Source organism: Eptatretus burgeri, chromosome 8, assembly GCF_056783735.1.
Source record: "Eptatretus burgeri isolate ZD-2024b chromosome 8, Ebu_testis_v1, whole genome shotgun sequence".
Taxonomy (NCBI): domain Eukaryota; kingdom Metazoa; phylum Chordata; class Myxini; order Myxiniformes; family Myxinidae; genus Eptatretus; species Eptatretus burgeri.
The window spans coordinates 42,716,294-42,743,158 of NC_140968.1; the positions used below are offsets into that span (position 1 = coordinate 42,716,294).

Below are 26,865 nucleotides of genomic sequence, written 5' to 3' on the forward strand. Positions count from 1 at the left end.
ACAAACATGCACTGCAGTTCAGAGCTTTGCATTTATAGTGATAATTTGAATATTCCGGGTGAGCCAAAAAAGTGGGCCCGGCAAAGGTTTGAATAACTTTTCAATTATCCAATCAAACTTAAGGAAATTTGCAGATCATATTACTCACTCATAGTCAAGATATCAATGAAAATTTCAGGTGTCCACAAATAAATCTGACAATTTTACAATTAAATTACTTGCAACGTTGATGTTTGATTATATGCTTCAAATGGCACCATTTTGCTCTACGCAGAGAGCCACACATCGAGCAAGGTTACTGATAACTCATATGGATTGTTATCAGAATTCTCCTCGAGCTTTCTTGTGTGACGTTGAGCTCTTGACAGCGGTGCCGAAGCGATTTCTTGGGACTGCGGGCGATTGAGTCGGCAACGGCAGCAATATTCTTGGGTGACCTTCCTGATTTTGATCGGCCAGAGTGGCCTTTTCTGTTTGGTAAACTAATATTAAAGACTGTGCTATGCTGGCTAAATTTATTTCACAAACCTTTGAATTTGAGACTTGCTGAGTGCTTTTGTTGTTGCAAAATGTGTGCAGAACAGACGCATTGCCTCTTAGAATGAACTTATCCGCAGATAGTTTTCTACAAAAATGACTTTTCTTCAGGTGTCCACAACATGGTTAATGAATGTCACAGATTCAAGAAACTTGTGAGATACACTCTCCCTTAACTCGGTTCAAACCTCTTGAAAAATGAGCGAGATTGAATGAAAACTGAGAGGGTTGTTTAACTTTTCCCAGGGCCCACTTTTTTTGGCCATCCTGTATAATTGAGGTTTGATGTTCAGAACCGTTCTGTGACGATGGCATTGCGAAACGTGAAACGATCCATTTGCTTATTTTGAGCTATCTCTGCAAAAGTGGAGAAAAGCTTGTGGAATTTTCTTGAAATTGTGGAAATTTCTTATCTGTTTCCTATTTCTCGTTGGAATAACCCTCATTGCATGCCTGGAAAATTAATTCCAGTTCCAGCACTGAAACACTGTTTATCCTCTTTTATTTTCCACCAGCAAATACAACCAGTCACTTCACACTTCACGAGTGGGGTTATTTGGCGGGGGGGGGGAGGGGGAGGGAGAAGGAGAGGAGGGAAGGGGAAGATTAGTGGAGGGAGAGGAGCGAGGGGAAGAGGGAGAGGAGGGAGGGGTGGGAGAGAAGATGGAGGGCTTGGGGAGAGAGGCAGAGGGTTGGGGGAGAGAGGCAGAGGGGTGTGGGGAGAGAGGCAGAGGTGTGGGTGAGAGGCAGAGGTGTGGGGAGAGAGGCAGAGGGGTGTGGGGGAGAGGCAGAGGGGTGTGGGAGAGAGAGGCAGAGGGGTGTGGGGGAGAGAGGCAGAGGGTGTGGGGGAGAGAGGCAGAGGGGTGTGGGGGAGAGAGGCAGAGGGGTGTGGGGGAGAGAGGCAGAGGGGTGTGGGGGAGAGAGGGAGAGGGTTGGGGGAGAGAGGCAGATGGGTGTGGGGGAGAGAGGCAGAGGTGTGGGTGAGAGGCAGAGGTGTGGGGGAGAGAGGCAGAGGGTTGGGGGAGAGAGGCAGAGGGGTGTGGGGGAGAGAGGCAGAGGGGTGTGGGGGAGAGAGGCAGAGGGGTGTGGGGGAGAGAGGCAGAGGGTTGTGGGAGAGAGAGGCAGAGGGGTGTGGGGGAGAGAGGCAGAGGGTTGGGGGAGAGAGGCAGAGGGTTGGGGGAGAGAGGCAGAGGGGTGTGGGGGAGAGAGGCAGAGGGGTGTGGGGAGAGAGGCAGAGGGGTGTGGGGGAGAGAGGTAGAGGGTTGGGGGAGAGAGGCAGATGGGTGTGGGGGAGAGAGGCAGAGGTGTGGGTGAGAGGCAGAGGTGTCGGGGAGAGAGGAAGAGGGGTATGGGGGAGACAGGCAGACGGAGGTGGGGGGAGACAGGCAGAGGGGTGTGGGGGAAACAGGCAGAGGGGTGGGTGAGAGGCAGAGGTGTGGGTGAGAGGCAGAGGTGTGGGTGAGAGGCAGAGGTGTGGGTGAGAGGCAGAGGGGTGTGGGGGAGACAGGCAGAAGGGTGTGGGGGAGACAGGCAGAGGGGTGTGGGGGAGACAGGCAGAGGGTGGGGGAGAGAGGCAGAGGTGTGGGTGAGAGGCAGAGGGGTGTGGGGGAGACAGGCAGAAGGGTGTGGGGGAGACAGGCAGAGGGGTGTGGGGGGAGAGGCAGAGGGTGGGGGAGAGAGGCAGAGGGGTTGGGGAGAGAGGCAGAGGGGTTGGGGAGAGAGGCAGAGGTGGGGACATGGGTGGGACAGAGAGAGAGGGATAGGGGTGGGAGAGAGAGTATGAGACGGTGACAGAGAGAGAGGGATAGCATGTGAGAGCGCGAGAGAGTGGGTAGGGGTGGGAGAGCGACATAGCCAGAGGGACAGGGATGAGAGAGGGAGAGGGATACGGGTTGGAGAGAGACAAAGAAAGAGAGAGAGGGATGGGGGTGAGAGAGAGGGATAGGGGTGGGAGAGAGGGATCGGGGTGAGAGAGAGAGAGAGGGATAGGGGTGAGAGAAAGAGGGATAGGGGTGGGAGAGAGGGATAGGGGTGGGAGAGAGGGATAGGGGTGGGAGAGAGAGTGAGAGAGGGATGGGGTGATACAGAGGGGGATAGGGGGTGGGAGAGAGGGATAGGGGTGGGAGAGAGGGATAGGGGTGAGAGAGAGGGATAGGGGTGGGAGAGAGGGATAGGGGTGGGAGAGAGGGATAGGGGTGGGAGAGAGGGATAGGGGTGGGAGAGAGGGATAGGGGAGAGAGAGAGGGATAGGGGAGAGAGAGAGGGATAGGGGTGGGAGAGAGGGATAGGGGTGGGAGATAGGGATGGGGTGGGAGAGAGGGATAGGGGTGGGAGAGAGAGTGAGAGAGGGGTGGGGTGATACAGAGGGGGATAGGGGTGGTAGGAAGAGAGATAGTGGGGGTCGGGGGTGGGGGGGGAGACAGTGAGAGAGATAGGAGGGGGAGAGTGAGAAGATTCCAGCTCACACATTGTTTAACATTGTTGTGAGTTTAATAGCACACACCTTGTTGAATCACCCTGAATGTGAAACACTATGATAACAGTTTATTGCTGGTCAGGTCAGGTAATGGAGCATGTACTGGAGCAGCACGTCACTGCGTCCACTTTCTTCCGGTATTCCAGGGGCCTCTGTCTGACCATCCCCTGGGCAGATGCCTTGCCCATCCCTATCTCCTTGAGATGCTGATCAACCTGCTGCAACCATGAGGCATGTGGTCAGCCCTTTGGCCTCTTCCACTCATGAGGCTCCCTCTCTGAGAAAATCTGGTTTGCAGGATCAGTGTCAGGAAAATGAGCCACATGTCCATACAGCCGCAACTGATGCTCACGGTCGATGCAGGTAACAAATCTCATTTGAGTCTATCTCAGCAACCGCTCATTGGACAGAAAGTCCGACCAGCAAGAGCTTAGGATTCTCCGAAGAGACCTTGTACCAAAGGAATGAAGTCTCCATCTCAGATCCCTGGTCAGAGTCGAAGTCTCACATCCGTAGAACAAGACTGGAAGCATCAAGGAGCTGAAGACTCGAATTTTCGTCCTCCCGCACAGGTACCGGCAGCACCACACCCCATAATCCAGTGAATCCATGACTTCCCAGGCCTGACCCAGACATCTGTTGACCTCTAGCTCACAGCCAGCAGAGACATGTACATCAATGCCAAGGTAAGTGAATCTCTCGATGACCTCAACAGCCTCGCCACAAATGGGTACAGACAATATGGCAGCATCCAAGATGTCATTGAAAGCCTGGATCTTAGTTTTGACCCACGAATCCCGCAATCTCAGCAGCTCTGACTCCTCATTCAGCATCTCGATGGCCCCCAAAATAATATGTACAGTCTCCGCAAAGACGACTGCATCATCTGCGAAATCAAGGTCAGAGATATTGACATTCCCAAACGATGCACCGCAGCTTGATCTCTCCGGCATCCTCCCTAGAATCCAGTCCGTACAAGTGCTGAAAAGTGTGCCGGTCAGCACACATCCCTGAGAAACTCCAGTAACTGGAAATATGTCAGACATCGTATCACCGGAGCACCACATCACACAGCACTATCAGTTCCAGATTACAGTTCAGACTTCAGATTGATCAGTTTTGGTGGCACCCCACAAAGACCAAGAATCCTCCAGAGGGCATCCCAATTCAATGAATCGAACACTTTGCAGAGATCAACATAGGCTGCCTGCAGTCCCTGCCAAAATTCTTCTCTGCGTTCAGTGGGGACCTGAAGTGTAAGGATACAGTCAATCGTTGACCTCTTTGGTGTAAAACCTTTTGTGTGTGTGTGTGAGAGAGACTCTCCCCAGAACATAGCTCCATGATGTTTGATGTGATCTTAATGAAACTTGGACACAAGCTAGATATCATGGTGTAGTTGTGTCTTTTTGTATGAGGGGCGTCCCACGCCCCTTGTCGTACACCCACTTGAGCTTTTTTATTATTTTTTATTTTTTTTCTCGAAATTTAATTTCCTAGAAGCTGTACGTAATATCCATAAGTACAACATATAAATAATCCGATTTGATTTGGTCAATTTTGACGGAAGAAATAGGTTTTTACAGTAGGGCTTCCTCAAAAGCTTCCACTAACTCAATTGTACCTATCGTGACATTGTTCAATAATGCTCGTGAACCATCGTCACCTCCCGGCTTGTTTTTTGTTAGTATTTGTACTTATTTGTCCAATGAAATGGTTGATCATGAACAGCTGGCTTGGCAAGCAATTGCCGATCCATCATATTAAACACACACCTCCCGGAGATACCTGAAATATCAAGAATGACCAGGTTTAACCCTAAATCTATAATCACACTCAATGTATGTATCATGCATTTTCAGGAAATTTTTATTTTGATGGATACCTGGAACAAAGTAATTAGTTGATTTACAGCTACTTGTGGGTCTGAATCCTCACTAATAAAACTTGGGGGATAAATTGTGTTAAAGGTTTTGTCTTTGTGGTGCTCTCATTTTAATACCAGTTTCAGCATCATTGAGCACTAATAAAAGTCATATTTTAGTACCACTGCTCATAATGCAATGATAATGACAAATTGTTTCGATTTTAGTGACGATCTGGATCTGTTTTTTTAACACTGTCCATCATTGTAGGTTCATGCACATTTTTAAGTAGCAACTAAAGCCTGCACCCTTTTATGTGACATTCACTTTTACCTGTCAACTTCCTAAAGATAAGGCTGACCACACAAAGCTATATGTCACTTTCAGAATTATCAGGGCTCTGATGCATCATAAACTAGAATGGCACTCAGCCAAGTGCACACCTCCACCAGGCTGAACAGTTTTCATTTTGTATCATACTGATAGGCTGGATCTGCATCCAGACCTGAACCAAAATCGAACTGGATTGTTGTCATCACCGAACCAACCCATCCACCAAGTTTCGTCATGTCCTGCCCATAACTTTTTGCATTATCGTGCTATATATCGTTATTGGTGCATGGAGCCCGCAAAAAACTAACCCCCTGCTCAGCAGGGAAAAATGGCTGTAAAAAGGCTGTTTTTTTTATCTCGTTTTTGGCATCATCTCTCAATTGTGAAGAATCATTTATGGCTTTCAAATCCATGATGCTTGGATGAACCTCTCCACAACTATTTCATAATAAACAGATGTTTGGTACTACAGAACTTTAACATGGATACAAACAAACACGACATAATAGTGACCGAAGCTTTTTGTGCTGCATTCTTCAGGGTAAAAATCGCAGCAAGTTAAGGAGGAAGTGAAGGCGTGTGCTTTATACACAGGTCTCAATTATAAGGTAGACGCTGATTGGTTCAACCATAATTAATAACGTCACAGTTAATCCGACCACCCATTGGTCGGCCCATCATCTTCACCTCGAGCTCCCATTGGCTGGAGCAGAGTTTGTCAATGATTGATGTTTGCAACCACATCCTGGAGAGAGGGGTGATGGGTTTCCCCTCAGGTCCATTCACCATTTGTTACCGTACTTCCCTTGATCTTTCCATGCTGAAAGAGACATAGAGATCGTACAAATTCCTTTTGACGACATAGTATTGGATCGGTGGTGAGGATGAAGGTTGCTTCCAACATACGTAAATGAAACGAGCTCCGACCTCGGCTCAATATCCTGAACAAGTCTGCATTGTACTGGTCTGCACAGATAGGGTTGGCAACCAGGTGCTGTGCAATGGCAGATGAAGCAGGTACAGTGGCCGGTGGTTGCTGGATATTTCTACATGCTCGCACTGGTTGTGTTCTAACTCCCACAATCTTTCTTTGAATCGCCAAGGGGATGTGTTGTTTGATCCGATCAGCCAATCCTAGTGTTGTTCGGCCCACGTACCGAGCTTCACATTGGCACTTAAACTCATAAATAACATTGTTTGTTTGTGAGGTCGGTCGCACATCCTTGTTGACTGACGTCAGCAAACGGCGAGAGGTAAAGATTACTCGGGGTTGCACAGCCAGAAACGTGTTGGACACAATATGTTTGATTTGTACTTCAAACCTTCGTGATGATTGCCCTTTCCAAGGCATCCTGATATAGACTGGACATTTGTCCGGACCAACCTTCCGATCTTTTGTCGTGTTTAGAAACTTGTGTATATCTCAACTAAATGCAGGAAGATTGCAAGGTGAACAAATCCTTTGTGCTCTGTTAACCAGGATATTGATTAAGGCGATTTTGTATCTCATGGAGCTGTAGTAGTCCCACCGAGTATACTGCCCTGTGAAAGTCGGCTTCCGGTAGACGGATGTTGTGAAACCAAGGTTGGATCTATCAACCAACACATCCAAAAACGGTAATGTGTTTGACGATTCCAGCTCCGTGGTAAACTTCAGCGCTGGATGGAGAGTGTTGATCCATGCCTGGAAATTGTCACATGCCGTCCTAGACTCAAACAAAGCAAAAAAAGTCATCAACATACCGATAGTATTTGATGGGGGAATCAACACCTTGCCGACCAGTCAGTTTCTGCATTTCATGATTGCCAACACAGATATTTGCAAGAGCTGGGCCTAATGGAGAACCCATGGCCACACCATCCGTTTGAACATACATCATGTTGTTAAAACTGAATTCCACCTCCCTTGTTGCTGTGTTCATTAATTCCACGAAGACGTGTTCCGAAATCATCGGTTGTTCCAGATCGGTGTGATACAGGAAATGTGCGCATATCTCAATCAATGGTACATTCGTGAACAAGCTTTTAATACCAAAGGATGCCATGATGTTGTCCTCACTTGTCGGTGTTTTAGCTCTAATTGATTCTGCAAATGTGAAGGAATCTTTAACCACGAAATGAGAAAGTGAATCCAGTACTGGTTGCAGTACCTCTCCCAACCACTTGGCAAGTTCATGTTGTTCCGATCGCACCATGGACAGTATCGGTCTTTGAGGGATATTCTCCTTGTGAATCTTCGGCAGGCCATTCATTGTTGGACTTTGGGCTCCAACAGGTTTAATTCTGTCGTTCACCTCCTTTGATAGTTCTTCATGTTTGAGAAGCTGTAACAGTCGTTTGACGATCTGACCTTCCACCTGAGGCGTGCGATCATGTTCCGTTACACCGCCCAGATGTTTAAATTTGGTTTCGTCTTTCAGGATGTCCATCATCTTGTCAATGTAATCAATCTTATTCATGATTACCACTCCGGTGCCTTTATCCGGTTTACAGATGTGAATGGCAGCATTCCTCCTCAATCCTTGTATTGCCAAGAGAACATCCCGTTGCATGTGAAAATCCGTGACGTCATTCGGGATTCCACAGTACGCATGCGCGAGGTCCGATAGTCTATCCCTCAGCGCCTGGTCTGCTTCGTTTGATACAGCCTGGTGTGTTGATAGTTGAGCATACAGGAGATCAAACTCGGCAAAAATGTCTTCCCTCTTGATATTCTGGTTGGGAATGCCGAAGTTAAAACCGTGCGCCAACGCGAACCTTTCCGTGTCAGACAGCTTACAGTCCGATTTATTGAGTACATGTAGGGATGAGTCTTTGATCAGGGAACCGAATCGTTTCACCTTCAATGATTGTACAATCGCATTGACGAGTTGGAAATGTTTTATTATAAATATCCAGCAACCACCGGCCACTGTACCTGCTTCATCTGCCATTGCACAACACCTGGTTGCCAACCCTGTCTGTGCAGACCAGTACAATGCAGACTTGTTCAGGATATTGAGCCGAGGTCGGAGCTCGTTTCATTTACGTATGTTGGAAGCAACCTTCATCCTTACCACCGATCCAATACTATGTCGTCAAAAGGAATTTGTATGATCTCTGTGTCTCCTTTCAGCATGGAAAGATCAAGGGAAGTACGGTAACAAATGGTGAATCCCTTAGGGGAAACCCATCCCCCCTCTCTCCAGGATGTGGTTGCAAACATCAATCATCGACGAACTCTGCTCCAGCCAATGGGAGCTCGAGGTGAAGATGATGAGCCAACCAATGGGCGTTGGGATTAACCGTGACATCATTACAGTTGAACCAAACAGCGTCTACCTTATTGAGACCTGCGTAGAAAGCACACGCCTTCACTTCCTCCTTCACTTGCTGTGATTTTTACCCTGAAGAATGCAGCACGAAAAGCTTCGGTCACTATTATGTCGTGTTTGTTTGTATCCATATTTAATAATACTCCATTGTGGGTTTAGAAACTGAATTGACTGTCCATACTTGGATTTTAGGATCCTTTGTTTGTAAAATATGTGAAGTACATAATCATTTATCAATTTTGGATTTTGATTTTTGCTTGCATTGGTTTTATCGTCAAATTGGAATTAATTTTGATTATTTCCTTGTTGTAGTTGAAGGCGTGCCAACCTTCCAACTGGCATTTGAGGCGGAAACTGGCAGCCACCCAAGTATTGAAGACATGCAGGTTGTTGTGGTGCGCGAAAAGTGTCGGCCACAGTTCCCGAAGTCTTGGAGAGAGAACAGTTTGGTGCGAATTTAACTTTTCATGAGCTGTTTGTTTTATATCGGTGTGTGTATAGATATACAGGGTGTCCCAAAAAAATATACAACTTTTCATCTGCAAAGAGGATGGTCATAACATATATATATATTTTCAAAGATATATGGCTGGATAGAAAGCTGAAAGGTTGAAGTTTATTGTACCAATATCAAAATTGCCACCAAAATTTAAATTTTGGTTTAGAATCGTCGTTTTCTTTTGGACCACATGTTCGCCGTGGGCTCCACGTTGTCCGATCACTGCCTGCAAATGCGTTGTCATGTTCTCCATCACTTTGGGAAACGTTTCCTGAGGAATGTTCTGGATTTCTCGGTGGATGTTTTCCTTTATCTGATCAAGAGTCTGAGGCCGAGGGTTTTTTGAGGAAATCTGCATCTTTCTCCAACTTTGCTGATAACCAATTTGCAAAGTCTCGTCGTTTGCGTTTCTGTTGATCAGTAAGCACCGTTTCCGTTTGAAATTTTTTATGGAAAGGCATGAATGTCTTGGCGAAGGATCCTCTGAACGGTGCTCTTATGAATGTTTGTCTCGGCAGAAAGTCGTCGAATCGATTTTTTTTTGACTCTGAGCGACCGCCTGTCTCACCATTTCCACATTTTCTTCACTACAACCTGTCCTCTTCCGAACACTATGACCCTTGTGAAGGTCACAGATGGTTCCCACATTGGTAAACTTTGCGATGGTGCACTTTATTGTCCGAAAGTTTGGTGCATGGCGCAAGTGGATACCGAAATGTCTCGAGTAAAGACGTTGCACCTGCATGACACTTTTCGTCTGGTGCCAAAGTTCAACAATTTTTGTCCTTTGTTGTACGGTCAGTCTTGGCATTTTTCTGGCGCTTGCTTGGTATCAAAATAAACGTCAGGGTCTATGGAACAAGAAATGAAGCATTAGTGACAAAATTACTGCTTTTTTAGGATCAAACGAAGCATTTTGAAAGTTGTATATTTTTTGGGGCACCCTATATATTGTTGTGGTTACCAAATTCGCAAACCACCATTCAGGTCCCTTAGGTGAGGTATCTCGGTAAGTGCATGTGTAGTTAGGCCCAAACCCGTTGTCTAGTGGGAATACATGTCATTTATGCGAGCTGCGACTCTTCAGGATAGCCGTTTTTCTTTTACTATCTTTATTTTGGACCACCCGCCATGATTACCACCACAACCACAACATCAACCACCAACCACAACGCCGCTTCACCACAACCGCCACGACCTTCACGTCACACCTCGCAACCGTAGCATCGCCACCGTTCTTGCCCCACTGTGGGTACCGGTGTTGGACTCGTGCAGGGCGCACGTTGAACAGCGTGTACAAAATCACGGATTTTGTGCTTCAAAAACGGATCAAAAACGACACACGCCCACTTTTTGCCGTCCAATCGGTGAGCGAGGGGCGATTTGGCCCCGCCTCCAGAACGATCGATATATGCAAATTTGTGGATCAAAAAGCCTTCACGCCCACTTTTTCTCGGGCCAATGGGGAGCGAGGTGAAAGGTCGAAGGGAGGGGGTCAAAGGCGAAGCTACGGGGGGGGGGGATAAAAGGACGGTGTTCGGCAGTCAGCAGAGGGAGAAGGAGTCGGAGGGTGGAGAGTCGAGTGTGGAAGTCTGGAGCCCGAAGCCTGCAGTAGCTGGAGAAGCTGAAGAGAGTCGAACGAGGGGAGCCCAAAGAAGAGTCCAGGGTGGAGAGTCCAGAGGCGGAGAGGCGGCAGCGGCGAGGGCAGACGAGGGGGTGCTCGCGTCGGTGCCAGGAGCTGCACGCCCGAGGGAGGCCGGCAGCGCGACCTGGCCGAGGTGGAGACGCACACCAGGGATAATAAAGATCCTCTATACCCCGAGCATCAGCAACCCCCTCCTGTTTCCCCCCGCGCTGAGATAGTGCGACAAAGGGGGCCCCTTTTCCCACCCCCTGCCTGACACTGTCCGCGAGGCCCGCGGAGAGAGGCGCCATCGCCGCTCCGCGTCTCATCACCAGACGGGTAGGCGCGACCCGGTCTCGGCCTCAGGCCCGCCTCATTCTTGAGGTATTTCTTTTCCTTGGTTTTGGGTATGTGTTGTCGGCGCCGTCTGTGAAGTAGAATTGTATAAGTGTTGCCGTGTGCTCGGTAGTCGGTATTAGCTCTGCACTGTGTTTTCACTTTTATATTTGCTTTTTGTGTAAATGGAATTGTTTTCTTTTTTGTGTGTGCTTTTGGTGGAATTGTATTTGTGTGCTTCCCGTGTGCCGAGAATAAATGTGCTTTATTGTTGAACTGTTCTCCCGCTTCGCTTCGTCTTTTCCCCCATTGAATCCCCATCTTGCTTCACGTAAAGGGTTGGTAGTGGGCTGAATACGCCCGATAATTAATCGAACCGTCGAGGTCGACGATAACACCGCTCGGTTATTCTGATAGTACGGAACGGGTCGCTTAAGTGGCCCGTGTCCGAAGTCGACCTGCGGCGAGGTGCGATCGCCCGGTCTACCCTCCGCGTGGGTACTTAGGTAGGTCGAATTTGGCGAGCAACCCTATCCCACGCGGGGGCTGATTGGCTCGATCGCGGTGAGACCGAAAGGTCCACCCGTGACTGGTTCCCGGCGTTAGTCCGAGAGGGTCACGACTGGATTGTCCGTCCGGTGGGCGACGTGCCGCGATTCGAGTTACGTGGCCGTCGCACGCCGGCAGGCGCGAAGACCGCAACACTGGTGTCAGGTCGTGCGATACAAATTCATCGCCCTCCTCGCGGCACTGGTACCGGAGAACAGGAAAACAGGCTCTCCTGTCTCCGGCTAAATTCACGGGAATCGAACACCAGGGGTGAGAGAAGCGACCCCCGATTCCCTCCAAATTACGAGCGAGCAAATTAACCCTTCACGAGAAGCAAGATGGCGTCTCAAGGCGAGCGGGAGCCGGGGGTATTAGAAATGGATGTAGAATGTGTAGAATCCATGGTCCAGGATGGAATCCCCGAGCAGGAAATGTTGATTGTGCAGGAACACGGACTCGCCCAACTGAACCCAGGGCCCGAGGTGGGTGCGGCAGCGGCCGCGGTGTATGACACCTCCCCCCCCCCTCTCCACCAAGACCCTTCCCCAACCCCTGCCGAAACGGCTCACTCAAGCGCACCCGACGTGGCCCAGCTATGCGCCATGCTGGCGGCAATGACAAATGAAATAAAAAACGAAATGAAAGACATGAACAAGCAAATGAATGAAGTGAAAACGACGATGGATACAAATACAAACGAAATGAAAGGCATGAACGAAAAGATGGATACAAATGCAAATGAAATGAAAAACGAAATGAACAAGCAAATAAACGGAATGGAAGCAAACATGAAGGAAGGAATGAAAGAACTGCGGGGTGAGACGCAGAACATGGGCCGATGCCTGCAGGCGGGCATGAAGGCCGTGACCAGGGAGCTGGGAATGGCGACTCCACGTGTGGGAGCAAACGAGCTGGAAGGGGGTGCAACGGCTGACAGGCCCGCGGTGGAGGCGGGTGAAAAAATAATTCAGGGGGCGTGTTCGGCGAGGGTCGTGACAGAGGAATCGACGGTGACCAAAAGGGAAAAATTAAATGGGGAGACCAAAACGTGTGAGACGAGACACGAGGTGACGACGACAGAAAGAATAAAATGTAGAGAGACACGGGAGATAGAGGGTGAATTGGACGGGGTAAGTGACGCACACACACACACACGGAGGTAGTGGAGGACAATGGGGGTGAGCTCGCGGAGCGTGCAGGGACCCAGTGCGAGCACCTGGATGGCCTCCTCCAGGAACGAGGGGAGGGAGTATGCCCCCTTGAGGCGAGTCACGACCAGGTGAGTTCGGTCGTGCTTTGCGAGGTTGAGGGGACGAGTGCTGTGGACGGGTGCACGGAGAGCTTGGGGGGTGTAGAGGCCCCGGAGACCCTTGTGGGGACACAAATCCCCAGTGTGGTTGTCCCTGTGTGTGTGGTGCAAGGTGTGAGTGCGTCCCCGTGTGTGGAAGCGACCCCGTGTGTGAGTGGTGTGGTGGCGATGGTGCCGGAGTGCGTGCTTCCCAGCACGCCGTGTGTGGATGAGGCACCGTGTGTGAGAGAGGCCGTGTGTGTGGATGAAACGGCCAGTATGAGTGAGGCACCGCGGGTTAGTTCCCCCGCGTGTGTGGATGAGGCACCGCGGTTGAGTGCCCCCGCGTGTATGAGTGAGGCACGGTGTGTGGTTGAGGCACAGCGGTTGAGTTCCCCCGCGTGTGTGAGTAGTATGGTTTGTGTGAGTAGTGAGGCACGCGTGAGTGAACGGCCGTATGCAAGGGAGACCGTGTGTGTGAGAGAGCGGTATGTGAGGGAGATGTCGGTTGGCATGCGGGAGCACGCAGCCGCGTCTCCCGGTGTGAATGTGATGGAGTGGACTGTGTGCGTCGTAACACGCAGGTGTGCGTGGGTGGAATGGAGACTGAGACGGCGACAGAGGAGAGAAAGCCGAGTAGCGGCTGTAGTTGTTTCGGGGACCGTGCCGGGTTCACCCAGCAGTGAGCACGAGGTTCGTGCTGTGCAACGCACGAGACCGCCACGTGCTCGCTTGCGAGAGTGAAGTCCCGGTCCGGAAACGCACGCGGTGGATTTGCCGATCCCGCGGACGGACAAAGTTTAGGCAGGACTCCGGATTTGGACCGGACGGGTTCTCCACGCGATCGTGTGTGTTCAGCTCCAACGGGCAAAGCACATGTGTTCGCGTGGGGAACCCCTCGAGACGTGGGGCTTGTGTTTTTTTTTGCGCACGGTGACGTCATGGCTGCACGTGTGGTTGGAATCCGGCAGGAGGGGTATCTCTGCCGGATGGTCCCGTCCAAGGAGGGACGAGGAACACGTGCAGCTGCATGACGTCACGGGCAGGTGTAAAGTGCGCGAGCTCTGAGTTGCCGCGCAGGTGCTGCGCATGAAAAAAAAAAAAAAAAAGCAAGCCTCACTTTCGGGTGCACAGGATTCCTGGGCAAGGGGTGAAAGACCCCCTTACCTGGGCACAGGATGGAAACTAGTTAGGGGGAAGGGTTAGCTTAGTTAGACCGACTTCATGGGGCAGGGGTAAGTCCTCATGGAGTCCGTGGAATGGATTAGTTAGAGGGATTGTAGCCAGATTTAGGTTGGGAAATTGATTAATGGGATTATTTGGAGACAGTGACAGACTTGAGGATGTGTAGAGGGGACGTAGCTTAGCTACGTAGGTTAAAAGGAACGTGCTGTAGTTTAAGGGACGACGTGGGAGCACGAGTTAGTTAGGGGATGTAGTTAGGAGGATGGCAGAGTTCAGCGGTGTGTGTGTTGAAGAGTTGTTGGTGAGTAAATTGGAAGCATGTGCTTGGTGAGTGAGTGAGGCCAGCGGGTCTGTGTGAATGGAGCGAATGGGGAATGCATGGTGCGATGAGTGATTGGGGGGAGGAGTGACTCCCGCCCAAGGGACCCCGGGGTCAGAGTAAAGTGAGTTAGCTGGGTTAGTCAAATTGAAAAATGGAGGTCGTTTTGCTGTTGGTGGGAATGTAGGCTCGAAACCCATTTGGAGGGGTGCAGGAGCCCTGTTGACGGGCTTGGGAGCGTGGCTGCGAAAGGTGAGTATTGCTGAGTGGGTACCCCGGGCACCAGGCTAGTCGGCCGCGGTAGGCCAAGGGCCCATGGGGGGCCGGGATAGCGTAGTGGGCACGGGTGCGCCTGCTTGGTGCGGGGGCCCGAGGCGCCATTAGCCGCGTGGGCAGTGTTGTGGGCACGGGTGACCCTCGGAAAGGGGCCCGGGAGGCCGGCCTGCCACGTGTGCGTTTCAGGGGAGGTGCCATGGGGGGCACTCCCCGGTGTTAGGGAGCTGGTAGGCTCGGAGGCAGTGTAGTGCCCGGGGGTGCCATAGCGGGAGAATCGGCAGAGGGTCGTGCCTGCCAAAGTGAGCCACGTGTCCCAGCCAGGAGACGGTGTGAGGGCACGGAGAGAAAATTGGGGGGCGAGGCCCAAAATTGTGAGGACACCAACACAGGCGACGGGAATCTGGGTTGTTAGAACCAATAGTTTAAGCGAGAGGCGCTTGTTGAAAGCCCCAGGGTAGTTTAACAGTTAAATGGTTAGGGTAGATTAGGAGATGTACCCCTCCGCACCATCCATCCCCTCGCTGTCGTTGTGGGCCGCTGGACCCACTTGGTGTTAAGATCGCCGAACTCTGGGGAGGCCATTCTGAGGCTTCGTTGGGCCTCGACACAGGACGTTAGCTCTCCCTTGTTCCCCTCTGGGAAGGGAACGTAGGGGTTGGGAGTAGGCTAGGTGACAGAATAGGTTAGCCGAACAAGGACGATAAAGGGGGTTAGGGGACGATTTATAGTGGGGAAGTAAAAATAAAAACAATAAAAAATAAGTTGGGGCTAAATTGGGGTTTGACAAATTAAGGGAGTGGGTATGTACAGTGACAGGCAAAGGCGATAGGTGGGAGGGAGACAGGAAGGTAGGTCCGAGCCCGCCTTCCAAGTGGCCAGCACCACCGCACTCCCTCCACCAACCTCCACTGAACGGCAAAGGCTAGCCAACTCCATCGGCTGGCCGTGTTTTTCTTCGAGGCGGAGGCCGGCCAACTTCATCGGCAGCTGTTGTTTTGCTGCAAGGCCTGTGCCATCGGCTGGCCGTGTTTTGCTTCAAGGCCTGTGCCGGCCACTTCATCTGCAGCTGTGGTACTTCAAGGCCTGTGCCGGCCAGTTCATCTGCCGGCTGTGTTTGCCTGCAGCGGCCTTCTTCTGCGGGCTGTGTTTGCCTGCCACCTTTGCCATGCCATGCCCACTGCCCACGTTCACCAGCCCCGTTCAATTTTTGCTTTGCCCCCCCTGTTCATTTCCATGTGCGCCAGGATCAAGGCAACAGTTTGCAAGCTGCGAGAACTGCCCTGTTGGCAGCTACAACACGGGCCTGCAGTGGCAGCCCGTGCACCGTGTTTGTGTCCATGCATCCATTCGTTGTGCTCATTGCGTGTGCCACTTGAGCTGGCACGGAGACTGCGTTGTGCAGCCCAAGCACCGTTGTGGTTCACTGCGTTCAGTTCAAAAGGGAAGGCCTTGGACTGCGTGTGAGCAGCCAGCCACGTTCCCTGTCACCTGCATTGTTTTGAGCCAGAGACTGCATGCGGGCAGCCTGGCTCCCTGCTAACTGCTTTCTTTTTGCAGAGTTCATTGATCCTGGGCCATGGTTTAGTGTAAAATTTGTAAGTTAAGGTTAAGATGTACTGTACATATGAGTGCGCCCCCGGCATGTATGTCTTAGCGCCGGCAATTTTATTTAAGTCGTCCGTGTGAGTGAGTTTGTTTAGGTAGTTACGCAGCCCTCAGGTTATTTATTTTGGGGACACGAATACCATGAATGTCGCACTCAGGGATCCGTAGGTAAAATGTACTAGGGGAAAACTACACATGATGGCACACGAAAATTTGACGACTCGGGACGAGTCTGTAAAAAGGGGAGGGGGTAGTGTTGTGGTTACCAAATTCGCAAACCACCATTCAGGTCCCTTAGGTGAGGTATCTCGGTAAGTGCATGTGTAGTTAGGCCCAAACCTGTTGTCTAGTGGGAATACATGTCATTTATGCGAGCTGCGACTCTTCAGGATAGCCGTTTTTCTTTTACTATCTTTATTTTGGACCACCCGCCATGATTACCACCACAACCACAACATCAACCACCAACCACAACGCCGCTTCACCACAACCGCCACGACCTTCACGTCACACCTCGCAACCGTAGCATCGCCACCGTTCTTGCCCCACTGTGGGTACCGGTGTTGGACTCGTGCAGGGCGCACGTTGAACAGCGTGTACAAAATCACGGATTTTGTGCTTCAAAAATGGATCAAAAACGACACACGCCCACTTTTTGCTCGATCGCGTTGAGACCGAAAGGTCCACCCGTGACTGGTTCCCGGCGTTAGTCCGAGAGGGTCACGACTGGATTGTCCGTCCGGTGGGCGACGTGCCGCGATTCGAGTTACGTGGCCGTCGCACGCCGGCAGGCGCGAAGACCGCAACAATATGTATATACATATATGTATCTATATATATATATATATATATATATATATATATATATATATATATATATATATATATATATATATATATATATATATATATATATATATATATATATATATATATATATATATATATATATATATATATATCACAGAGTGTGCACTTGTGTATTTGTTTGTCCCCCTTCATAAGGATGATTTGAGTCAGGTTTTAAAGGCCAATCTTTTCACATGCCTGTGTGTTCACTATGGTCTATTTTTCAGGATAAAAAAAAGTCGAAAACACTTTTCATAAAATAATAATTACATCTCTCCTATTGGAATTGCAAACTGACTTGCAAACCTAGCCACATGGGTGGTGTACAGAAACGTTAAAAAAAAAAAAACACATAAGGCACAGGGAGGTGAAATTTGCTGTTCATTATGTGCATCGGTGCAGAGTAAAACGAGTGTTCATTTATGTTTATAGAGTGTTAAATAAATATAGAAGACATAAGCACACCTGACACTCGGCCAAGGCTTCAGACTTTGGCACGCTCACGAGGCTGTACTGTCGAAACGAAACGTCCCAGAAGATACTGAAAATAGGATCACATTTGTACATGTTGTGCTTTAAAATAACGCTTTTTATTGCTATGAAATATCATATCTTCCAGTCTCTATGAATATTTTGAATAAAACATGACTAACCCGTCATTTTTGACAGGCATTTATACGAGTACACACACACACACACACACACACACACACACACACACACACACACACACACACACACACACACACACACACACACACACACACACACACACACACACACACACATATATATATATATATATATATATATATATATATATATATATATATATATATATATATATATATTTATATATGGATATTAGGCCTGAGACTGGGCATGCACTTGCTTATCTATCTATAATTCCAGCAATCTGTGTGTGTGTCTGTCTGTCTGTCTGTCTGGCCGTCTGTTTGTCTGTTTGTCTGCGACTGCCGTTTCTCGACGACCGCCAGTCCGATCTGATTGAAACTTGCCAGGAATATTGCCGGGGCCCCGCGGATGTGCCTTTTCGAGGTTTGATGTCAATCGGATGAGCGGTTCCCAAGTTACGGCCATTTATCTGTGGACCATTGACAAGACACGGTGCTATGACGTCACAAATGACGTCACAAATAATGTTTATTTATTTATTTATTTATTTTTATTATTATTTTTTTTTGCACGATTGACAGTCCGAAAGAAACCAAGCGTTTGGCAGGCTGTGATATCTGCAGAGGGGTGTCCGGCGTAATGCCTGCTTGGCCTTCGCTGAGGACCCATCTCACAGCGAAGGGCGCACGTGGCTGGGATTAACCTCAGGAACAAGAGTAGAAGAGTAGACAAAAGAATAGGAATGAGTGCAGAGATTTAATCAGACCTAGCTATGAAGTTTACACAACGCACTCTGCCCCGTTCTCCCACTAGACAAAATGGAAGGGTCCATCTGAACGTATATTAATGGAATAACTGTCTGGGAACCACTGTATGATAGTTGCTATTGCTTTGTTGGGATGAGTTTCCCAGAACAGCAATAATATGTATCTATTGTCGCAGGTCTGGCGGTTACATTAATCCCCCCGCGACCCAATTGTGGTGGACGGGCGGTTAACACAGATGAACCCTGATTGCCGAGCAGTTTTCCTTCAGAGGCAGACACGTGATCCTCGGAGATTATAGAGCATGTGGGAGGCGCATTCAGCACTGGCGGAGCGAAGGATCAGATGAATGCACAACACAAGGACAGTTATACTCGAATCACACGACAAATACCCAGACACAGCAACTTAAAATAAATGTGGGGATCTAATGACAATATAAATATTTACAAGCGTAATTCAAAATGTCGTAATAATAATGTGAGGTAATTAAGGTCTAAAGTCGAGGCCCCTCTACACGCAGACTTAAATACAGACAAGGGGGAAACATAATAAATGAAAATCCTCCCTTTATTTTGGCACTTAGCTTGTCCAGAAATTGTGTCTGTGAAATCGGGTCGCTTCGTCCTGCACTGGTAGACACACCAAAAATGGCGACGGGCCGCTGTCTCGCAGCGGGAATCTTACGTGAGGTAATTTTTGAGTGGTATTCAACACCAGGACTCAGAGCTTCTTTGTCCATGAGACCAGACCATACAACTTCTTCGTCGATCGCGCTTGCCGATCCGCAGCACTCTGCAGAATGGCGCCGTCTCTTCGGTGATATACATGAGGCTTCGAGGTCAGTCTCTCATGATCAGCCAAGAGTCAATGGCCAGCGTCTTGTTCAGTAAGCGAGCCAATTCACAGCACGACACGAGAATCACACAGCCATGCCGTACTGCCGAGAGGAGAGCAAAGCAAGATGCTCCGTCCCAGACATGTTTCTCTCATGACTACAACTGCAACCCCACACTTCTTCCACCGCTGGGCGTGGGAATGCAGTCTTTAGAAGGAGGATGTACAAACGTTAAAATAAATTTTTACTTAAGGTTTTGTCTGTTGGAGTAGATTTGTGTGTTTTCTGACATTTTCTACCTGCCCCAGGAGTTTGGAGTGAGGAACCAAGAGTTTTGAAAATATTTGAATTGTTGTGTTTAAGGGGATAGAACGTTAAAGAGAATAGGTAAGTTAGCGATAGCTCACTACATAAAACCCCTTTCATAGACTAATTTAGGTGTGACTCGGTAAGTGGTAAGGTTGGAATGGTAGCACATGCATTGAGCCTTGCAGGAGCTGAGGTTCTGGGGAGGGAGCTGTGTTATGTTTGTGGGGTAGGTGGAGGAATTTCATCGGAAAGATAGGATCATATTAAGTTGCTTGGCTAATGGACTTGCAGGAGACATCTTGATGTAAACTAAGTAGGGAAACTGCAAGCTTGAGCGTTACTTGTCACAACACGGGGGGGGGGGGAGGGGAGGGGTGGTGCGGTGTTAATTAGATTGGGATTAAGGATAATTTCCCCCAGTGTGTAATCGTCCCACTGGGACTTTTCCCTATGTTTTTGTATTACAAATCAGCAATGGAAGAATTGCATTTTTATAACATGACCAAGAAGGCAAGAAGCCCTGCCTCCAAGAGTGACGGCAGGCGAAGTCAAACCCCCGAGGCTAATGATTGATGGGCATAATGTGAGCAGGAAGAAGAAGAGCGAGAGAGAGGCCACATTAGTCTGAGGATGGGGAAGCAGCTGGTGAAGAGGAGTGAACGCACGAAGGGAGTTTGATGTGAGTGAGGCGATCAGAGAAACCAGAGCACGTCTCGGCAAGAGAACAGGGAGGCAGGTCATTGCAGGAGGAGACAGACACGGTCAGAGATGAAGGCTCGAAGCGGGACAGAAGCAACTGAGGCAGGATTGGCGGTCAAAAGATCAGTGCATTACAGCTGGCTTTCCTTCGACACATGAAGAAGAGTGAGGTTGCAGTTGTAGTTGTAAGAGGAACATGACTGGGACGGAGGATCTCGCTTTGCTCTCCTCTCGGCATGACAAAATAGCTGCGTGACTCTCGTATTCGTACTGAGGCAAATTGGCTGCGTGCTGAGCAAGACTTTGGCCATTGACTCTTGGTTGGTCATGAGAGATGGGCCTTGAAGCCTCGTGAATATCACCGAAGGGAGCTGCGCCATTCTGTCGGCAGGATTGGCAAGCGCGGTCGACGAAGAAGCTACACCGTGGTTTGGAAGCGCTGACGTCAAATATTGCCTCACAAATTGATCGGCCCCATTTTGGGGGCGTGGTTACCCATGTGGTGTCAACGTGGTCCGGGCACACTTCCTCAGCAAAAAGATCACCTGGACTCAGCTAAGTGAAGGAATGAAAAGGGATTTCTTTATTTTCTTTATTTTATATGACCCCTTGCCTGTGTGTGTCTGAGTGCGGAGGTGCCTCAAATAAGAATTTAGGCTTTAGATAACCTCACTTTTTTTTCTTTCGTTATTATAATTTGAATTATCGTCATTGTACATATTTGATGACTGTCATTAAATTATCCATTTAATTTAATTTAATTTGCTTGTGTCCGTGTATCTGTTGTGGGTTCGAGAGTAAAACCCCTTTGCTGTGCTACCGCCCTGGTGAAGCACGTAGCATTTCTTTCCCGTGTGCGCATTAATCTCCAAGAGTCTCGGCTGTGGGCCTCCAAGGGAGAACTGTTTGTCCACCCGTCCAGGTAGGGGCCAAAAACCCATTTGTGCGTGCGTGCGTGCCTGCGTGCGTGCACGCGCGCGCGTACTTTCGTTTTCTGGAAAAGAGCAAAACCTTCAGAACCAGGCAGCGCTGTTCTGTTTCTGTGGGACTCATCTCCAAAAATATATATATATATATATATATATATATATATATATATATATATATATATATATATATATATATATATATATATATATATATGACGCATTAATAATGATGTTCTGAGTTCAAGGAAAAGCAGATAACAACATACCAAAAACGGAGTTAAAATACTTTAGATAAATTGTCTGCATATAATTCACCACCTGAGCATAATTATGAACAATGTTTGATAATTTTAGTGTTGTGACTTGTGAACATGCTGTCTAATATGAAAAAAAACCACTGTGGCATACATTTTTTTTCAGCTATTTCATCTACATAATGGATTCCTATGCTCCATTTTTGTTCCATACAGTTTTGACATGAATTAGATTTTGCAAAAATTGAAAGAACCAGTATTCGAGAAAGCTCCACTATGTTATGCCTTGCCTCTGGTAGTTGGTTCGCTGTCTGAAAGAGACGATGGAGGACTGCTGGGACCAGGATCCAGATGCACGGCTTACATCACTGTGTGCAGAAGAACGCATGGCTGAGCTCATGACAATATGGGAGCGCAGCAGTGGAATGGGCCTGTTAAGAGACTCAAGTAACACATGTTCCACTGTACACAATGAAAGGTAAATGGAAACACTATCCATAACAGCATGAATATTGGAGCAGTGTTAATAAATACATTAAGTTTTCGAATCCTAAAATGATGTAAAACAGAGTTTGCTTGCTTGATGCAAGCTCCACCCCTCTAATCACCAATATTGGGTTGAGTCGGAGCAATTATCGGGCAAATGCACATGCGTAGTCCAAGCTCCCCTTCGCTCATCAGCATATGAGGCAGAGCAGGAGCAAGTTTCAGGCAAACACACATGTCAATTCCAAGCTCCGCTCCTCTTCTTAGCAAGATGATGTGGAGGATTCTTCAAAAAAAAATTGTACTGGTATTCCAGGTACAGAGGTTTACTGACTCACCACGGGCCACATACGCTTATATTGCCGTATGTACAATGTAATGGAAGTGGCCATTCCATCCCACTATTGTCACATATGCCTCCAATTTCTGGAAGTGCATATCGTTCATACACCGAAATGGGCATGGTGTGTGTACTTATGTCTATTAAGTACATGGTTATTGCCTGTGTCATGGTTGTGCTTCTTACTTACTTTTTCATTAAACAATTATTACTAATTCATTGTAAATGAACTTTCTATACCCACTTGTAGAATGGGTAAACAGTGAGTCCTAAATAATTTTATTTTATGTAGATGTGTATTGGATTCAAAAAAAAATTGTTGAGACAACTTCGTTTTGGTGCCACAAGTGGGATACAGAATTTTGTTCTCACAATTTACATGTTATACAACTTTATGTCTTGGCAACATTCTAAGAATACTGTAAGGTAAGCATAAATTTTTAGATGATAATTTGTTTTCCTATACTTGCAGGAACATTATCCCAAGCTGGCGATTTGCAGTTCGAGATGCTGGGAGTGGTTCAGGAAAAGCAGAACCAGGCACAGGAATTGATGGCAACAGACAACAATATTTTGCCACACACAGATCATCTCGAAATACTGATGCACAATCAGTTCCTAAGAAGAATCTGCATTATTTGCACTCCAGACATAATGATATTCCATCTTCAGCACTATGCATTACTGCAAATAAAGGGTGTAGTGGTACCTCGGAGTTAGAAACCAATCCCAGTCCTAATTCCCTGCAGTTAATAGCTGATGACATACAAGCCATGAAACTTGACCCATTGGAAGTGGGTAAAAATCTAAAAGAAAGTTCAGATCAAAGTCTTACAAAGACTACTTCATCAAAGCAATTTGCAGCAGTTTATGATGCCTACCACACTGTTGAACCAAAGGTCCCAAGCAGGATGCAGCATCCTGTAAACAGTGCAGCATTTGCAACCAATATTGTGCAATCAAGTTTGCAGCAAGCACGACTGCACAAGCAGCTCAATCTGCCTCAAACACATTCAAGAGAGGTCTCCAGCAGTCCAAATGACAAAAAATCAAACTTGATACCAAAGGAAAAAACCATTGAAAGTATACAAATCAGTGCACCACCAACTGTAGAAGAAAAGAATGACATTATATATTGTAAGAGTAAAAGATCACAAGAGGACCAGCCACCTCAGGGCAGAGTTTTAGGGAGGAGGGCGCATCATGAATCAACCAGCTCTCCTGATGGTGTCCTTGGCAACAGCCCTGATGAAAATGCACCACTAATTAACAGTGAAATCCCACAAAGAAATTCCACACCATTAATTAACAATCGGCCACTCAGCAAGGTCAGTCTTGCAAAGCTCGTGTGGAATGTGAACAATTGTAACAACAATAATGAGGAACAAGAAAACCCTGATGGAGTCTGGGATAAGAATCATAACAATGCAGTTGGAATCGGCTTCCGCCAAGACAATGGCTGCCGAGGTCTAGAACGGAGACCCAGAAGGCCTATATCTCTAGATTTGACCAAGGCACTGACAACTGACAAATCAAGAGATCATGGTATGGATAATCATTGATTTACAGAAGAAAATCACTGATAAAATTTTGAGCCCTTTTCTTGTTTTGATGTCTTTTTACAATTTCTTTCATTTTATTTATTTTTATGTTTTTATTTCTAAGCATGGCACAATTGTTTTTGTATGACTTGTTGAGATGCCACACTAACTTGTGTCTTCACAGCTAATACAAGTATGGAAACGCCTGAAACGGAATGCCTAACGTCTGGTGAAAGGATTCGAAAGAGAGTGAAGACACCATATGCATTGACATCTGCACGTCCATCTGTCTGGGTCATGTTGCCTGAGAAAACAAATAGGGTGGATAATCATGGCCGGGGTAGAGCAGACTCTTTTCCTACTGGACATATATTTTACACCATGGGACTAACAGAAGACACTGTGTGAAGACCGTACACCAGATATAGACAAGTCATACCATTGACCCCGGTGGTTGTGTCTCCATGGCTTACTTGGAAGTACTGCAAAGTTTTGTTCTGTCCAACGAATGTAAGGTTTTATTGTTTGAGTATCTAGTTCAAAATAGCAGTCTAAATATCCAAAGAACAAGTATCTTCCCAGATAGCAACATCTTCAGTTGAATCGATAAAATAACAATGAGTTCAGACCTGAAAATTATCAACTTTACCATGAAAAAGACTTGACAAACACAAATTTGAGTTTAAAGACAAAAACAGTAAAGCTGCAAATAAATAACATTTAGTCTTCATCACATGATGTACATATTGGTAGAAATACTGTTCCGACTTCTGAATTTTGATATTCAATTCTGAAGCCAAGTAGTTCTCAAGTCTGAAATCGGAATTAACATTAAAAAAAATTATGGAGTGATGCTGAAGCCATTTCTGAGATTCCTGAAAGTCCACAAAACTGATATATACATGATATAAGATTTTAGCTACTCCTCTATATAATAATAAATATTTATCAGAGCTCTTTTAAAGTAGGTTCTATTTCTAAAAAGTGGTTTGTTGAAATGAAGGCTCAATTCGAAGTAGATTAGCCCAGTCGTATTTATGAAATCCGCCAGATTAAACAACTTTATGTTTTGACTTTTCAATTGGCCAACTGCTTCATTTTGCTTGAAGGTCTTACAGAGATTAGTCTGATAAAGCTGTTTTATACAATTGGAAAAAATTAGTCTTAGAAAGGTTTGAAACAGCAAAATAACTAGAATGGCACTCAGTATAACACAAACCTCTGCAAGGTTGAACAATTTATGTTTTGCAGCCCACTGATCGGCCGGTTCTGCATCTGGACTTTAACCAAAATCGAATCAGCTTGTTCTTGTCACCTATCCAACTCATCCACCAAGTTTGGTCCGAATCCATCCGTCCATAACTGCTTGAGATATTGTGCTACACAGTATATAGTTTTTGGCCCTATTTCTCAATGGTGAAGCATCACTTTAAAATTATCGTTTCCGGGTCTTCATTGAAATCAAATAAATTCAAAACACACACCCAACCTGTACACCAAGTTTGGTCCAAATCCATCCATAACCTTATGAGATATCCTGCTCACAGACAAATAAACAAACAGATAGGAGTGAAAACCTAACCACTGTCCATCATCGGCGGTGGAGGAAAGTATCTGCATTGTGTTGTGATCTTGCATATGCCTCCAATTTCTCTGGACAAGTCTTTGAGCAGGTCATTCTTTATGGACAAGCCTTTTAGCTGCTAAGCTAAATTATAATTGCACAAAGTATATCTCATTGTTTTATTAAGCATTGATTCAAGAGATGTCAGTGCAAGAACTTCCAAGGAAATTTAAATCAAGCTTTGAAAGATCTGAAATTAAAACTTTGCAAAGATTAATTTTTTTCCATTCAAGTTGTGCACTTGTGTATTTTGGCTGCTTTACAGTAGTCTTTACCATGACAAAATATCACCCTTTTGCACTTTTATATTGTCACATTTGCGATGTACGAGTTTATCTTTCATTTTAATTCTGTGTATAAATAGGGAACTTTTATTGTTGAACACTTAGATGATAAAATGTGTCCATGTATATGACTATATCAATTAAAAAATATTGTTAATTTCATTATGTGCTAATTTCATTTATTGTTTCTCTTCCAAAACGATCTTAACAATCGCATAATGAGTTGTATCATGTTTCCATTTTCGTAGTATGAAGTTTGAAGTTGATGCTGCCCATCTTAGTCGGTCAAGCGTTTGTCTTTCGTCTGCCATCATTTTGGTCAGCTACAGGAGGCTTTAGCCAGATAATCACAAACTAGGCAATTGTAAGTTTGCCAAGTTAATGTACACAATTGCTTCATATTTTCAAAACTGCATATACCCATCCACGACTGGTGAGAGGATGGGAGGGCTATATAATAATGACAACAACAGCAACAACAAGAAAAACAGCAATGCAGAGATTGCAAACCCTCGCCAGGACTTCTTTTGAGTGGTGTATTTTTAAAGGTTTTCAAGTAAATCCAATATGGCTGCCAAACCTTGTGACCTATGACATCATATGTGTGACTTTTGTTCCTCATGGACAGGCAGTCATATGTGTAAAGTTTTGCCTCGATCTTTTCAGCCATTTCAGAGAAGATTTTTGAAGGTTTTTTTTATTTTTAAACAATATGGTTGTCAAATCACGTGACTAATGAAGTCATGAAATGTTTTTCTGTGGACCATTTGATCCCGAGATGACCCTCAAAAATTTTCATGCTGATCAGATGTGGCGAACTACATATGCAATGATGACATCATAATGAGGGCACCTATGACATCTTTTTTTAAAATCACACTCCTTCCCCATGAGGAGTATTTGCTATGTGCCAAGTTTAAAATTTTTCCTTGGTGCGGTTTCAGAGATAGAGGTCAAAATTTTTTTTTTCTGTTTTTCCAATATGGCTGTCACCACATAACTTATAGCATCATAATTATCATTGAAACATTCTATATGAGGAGTCGCAGCAATGGTGAAAATTTTGTCTCAATCTGACAAGCGGTTGCGGAAAAAACACGAAAGTT

General features: G+C 46.8%; 1 protein-coding gene across 2 annotated transcripts in view; it reads left to right on the plus strand.

The window, feature by feature from the left end:
- The window catches only part of LOC147021608 (bone morphogenetic protein receptor type-2-like), a 182,577-nt gene extending 156,656 nt beyond the window's left edge, over positions 1–25,921 (plus strand). For both annotated transcript variants that reach the window (XM_085891727.1, XM_085891728.1), the window contains 4 exons: positions 8,838–8,974; positions 21,784–21,962; positions 22,783–23,855; positions 24,036–25,921. In XM_085891727.1, the coding sequence (XP_085747853.1) occupies positions 8,838–8,974; positions 21,784–21,962; positions 22,783–23,855; positions 24,036–24,259 (1,613 nt within the window). In that variant the 3' untranslated portion in view covers positions 24,260–25,921. The remainder of the gene's footprint in view (positions 1–8,837; positions 8,975–21,783; positions 21,963–22,782; positions 23,856–24,035) is intronic.
- Positions 25,922–26,865: the final 944 nt, after the last annotated feature.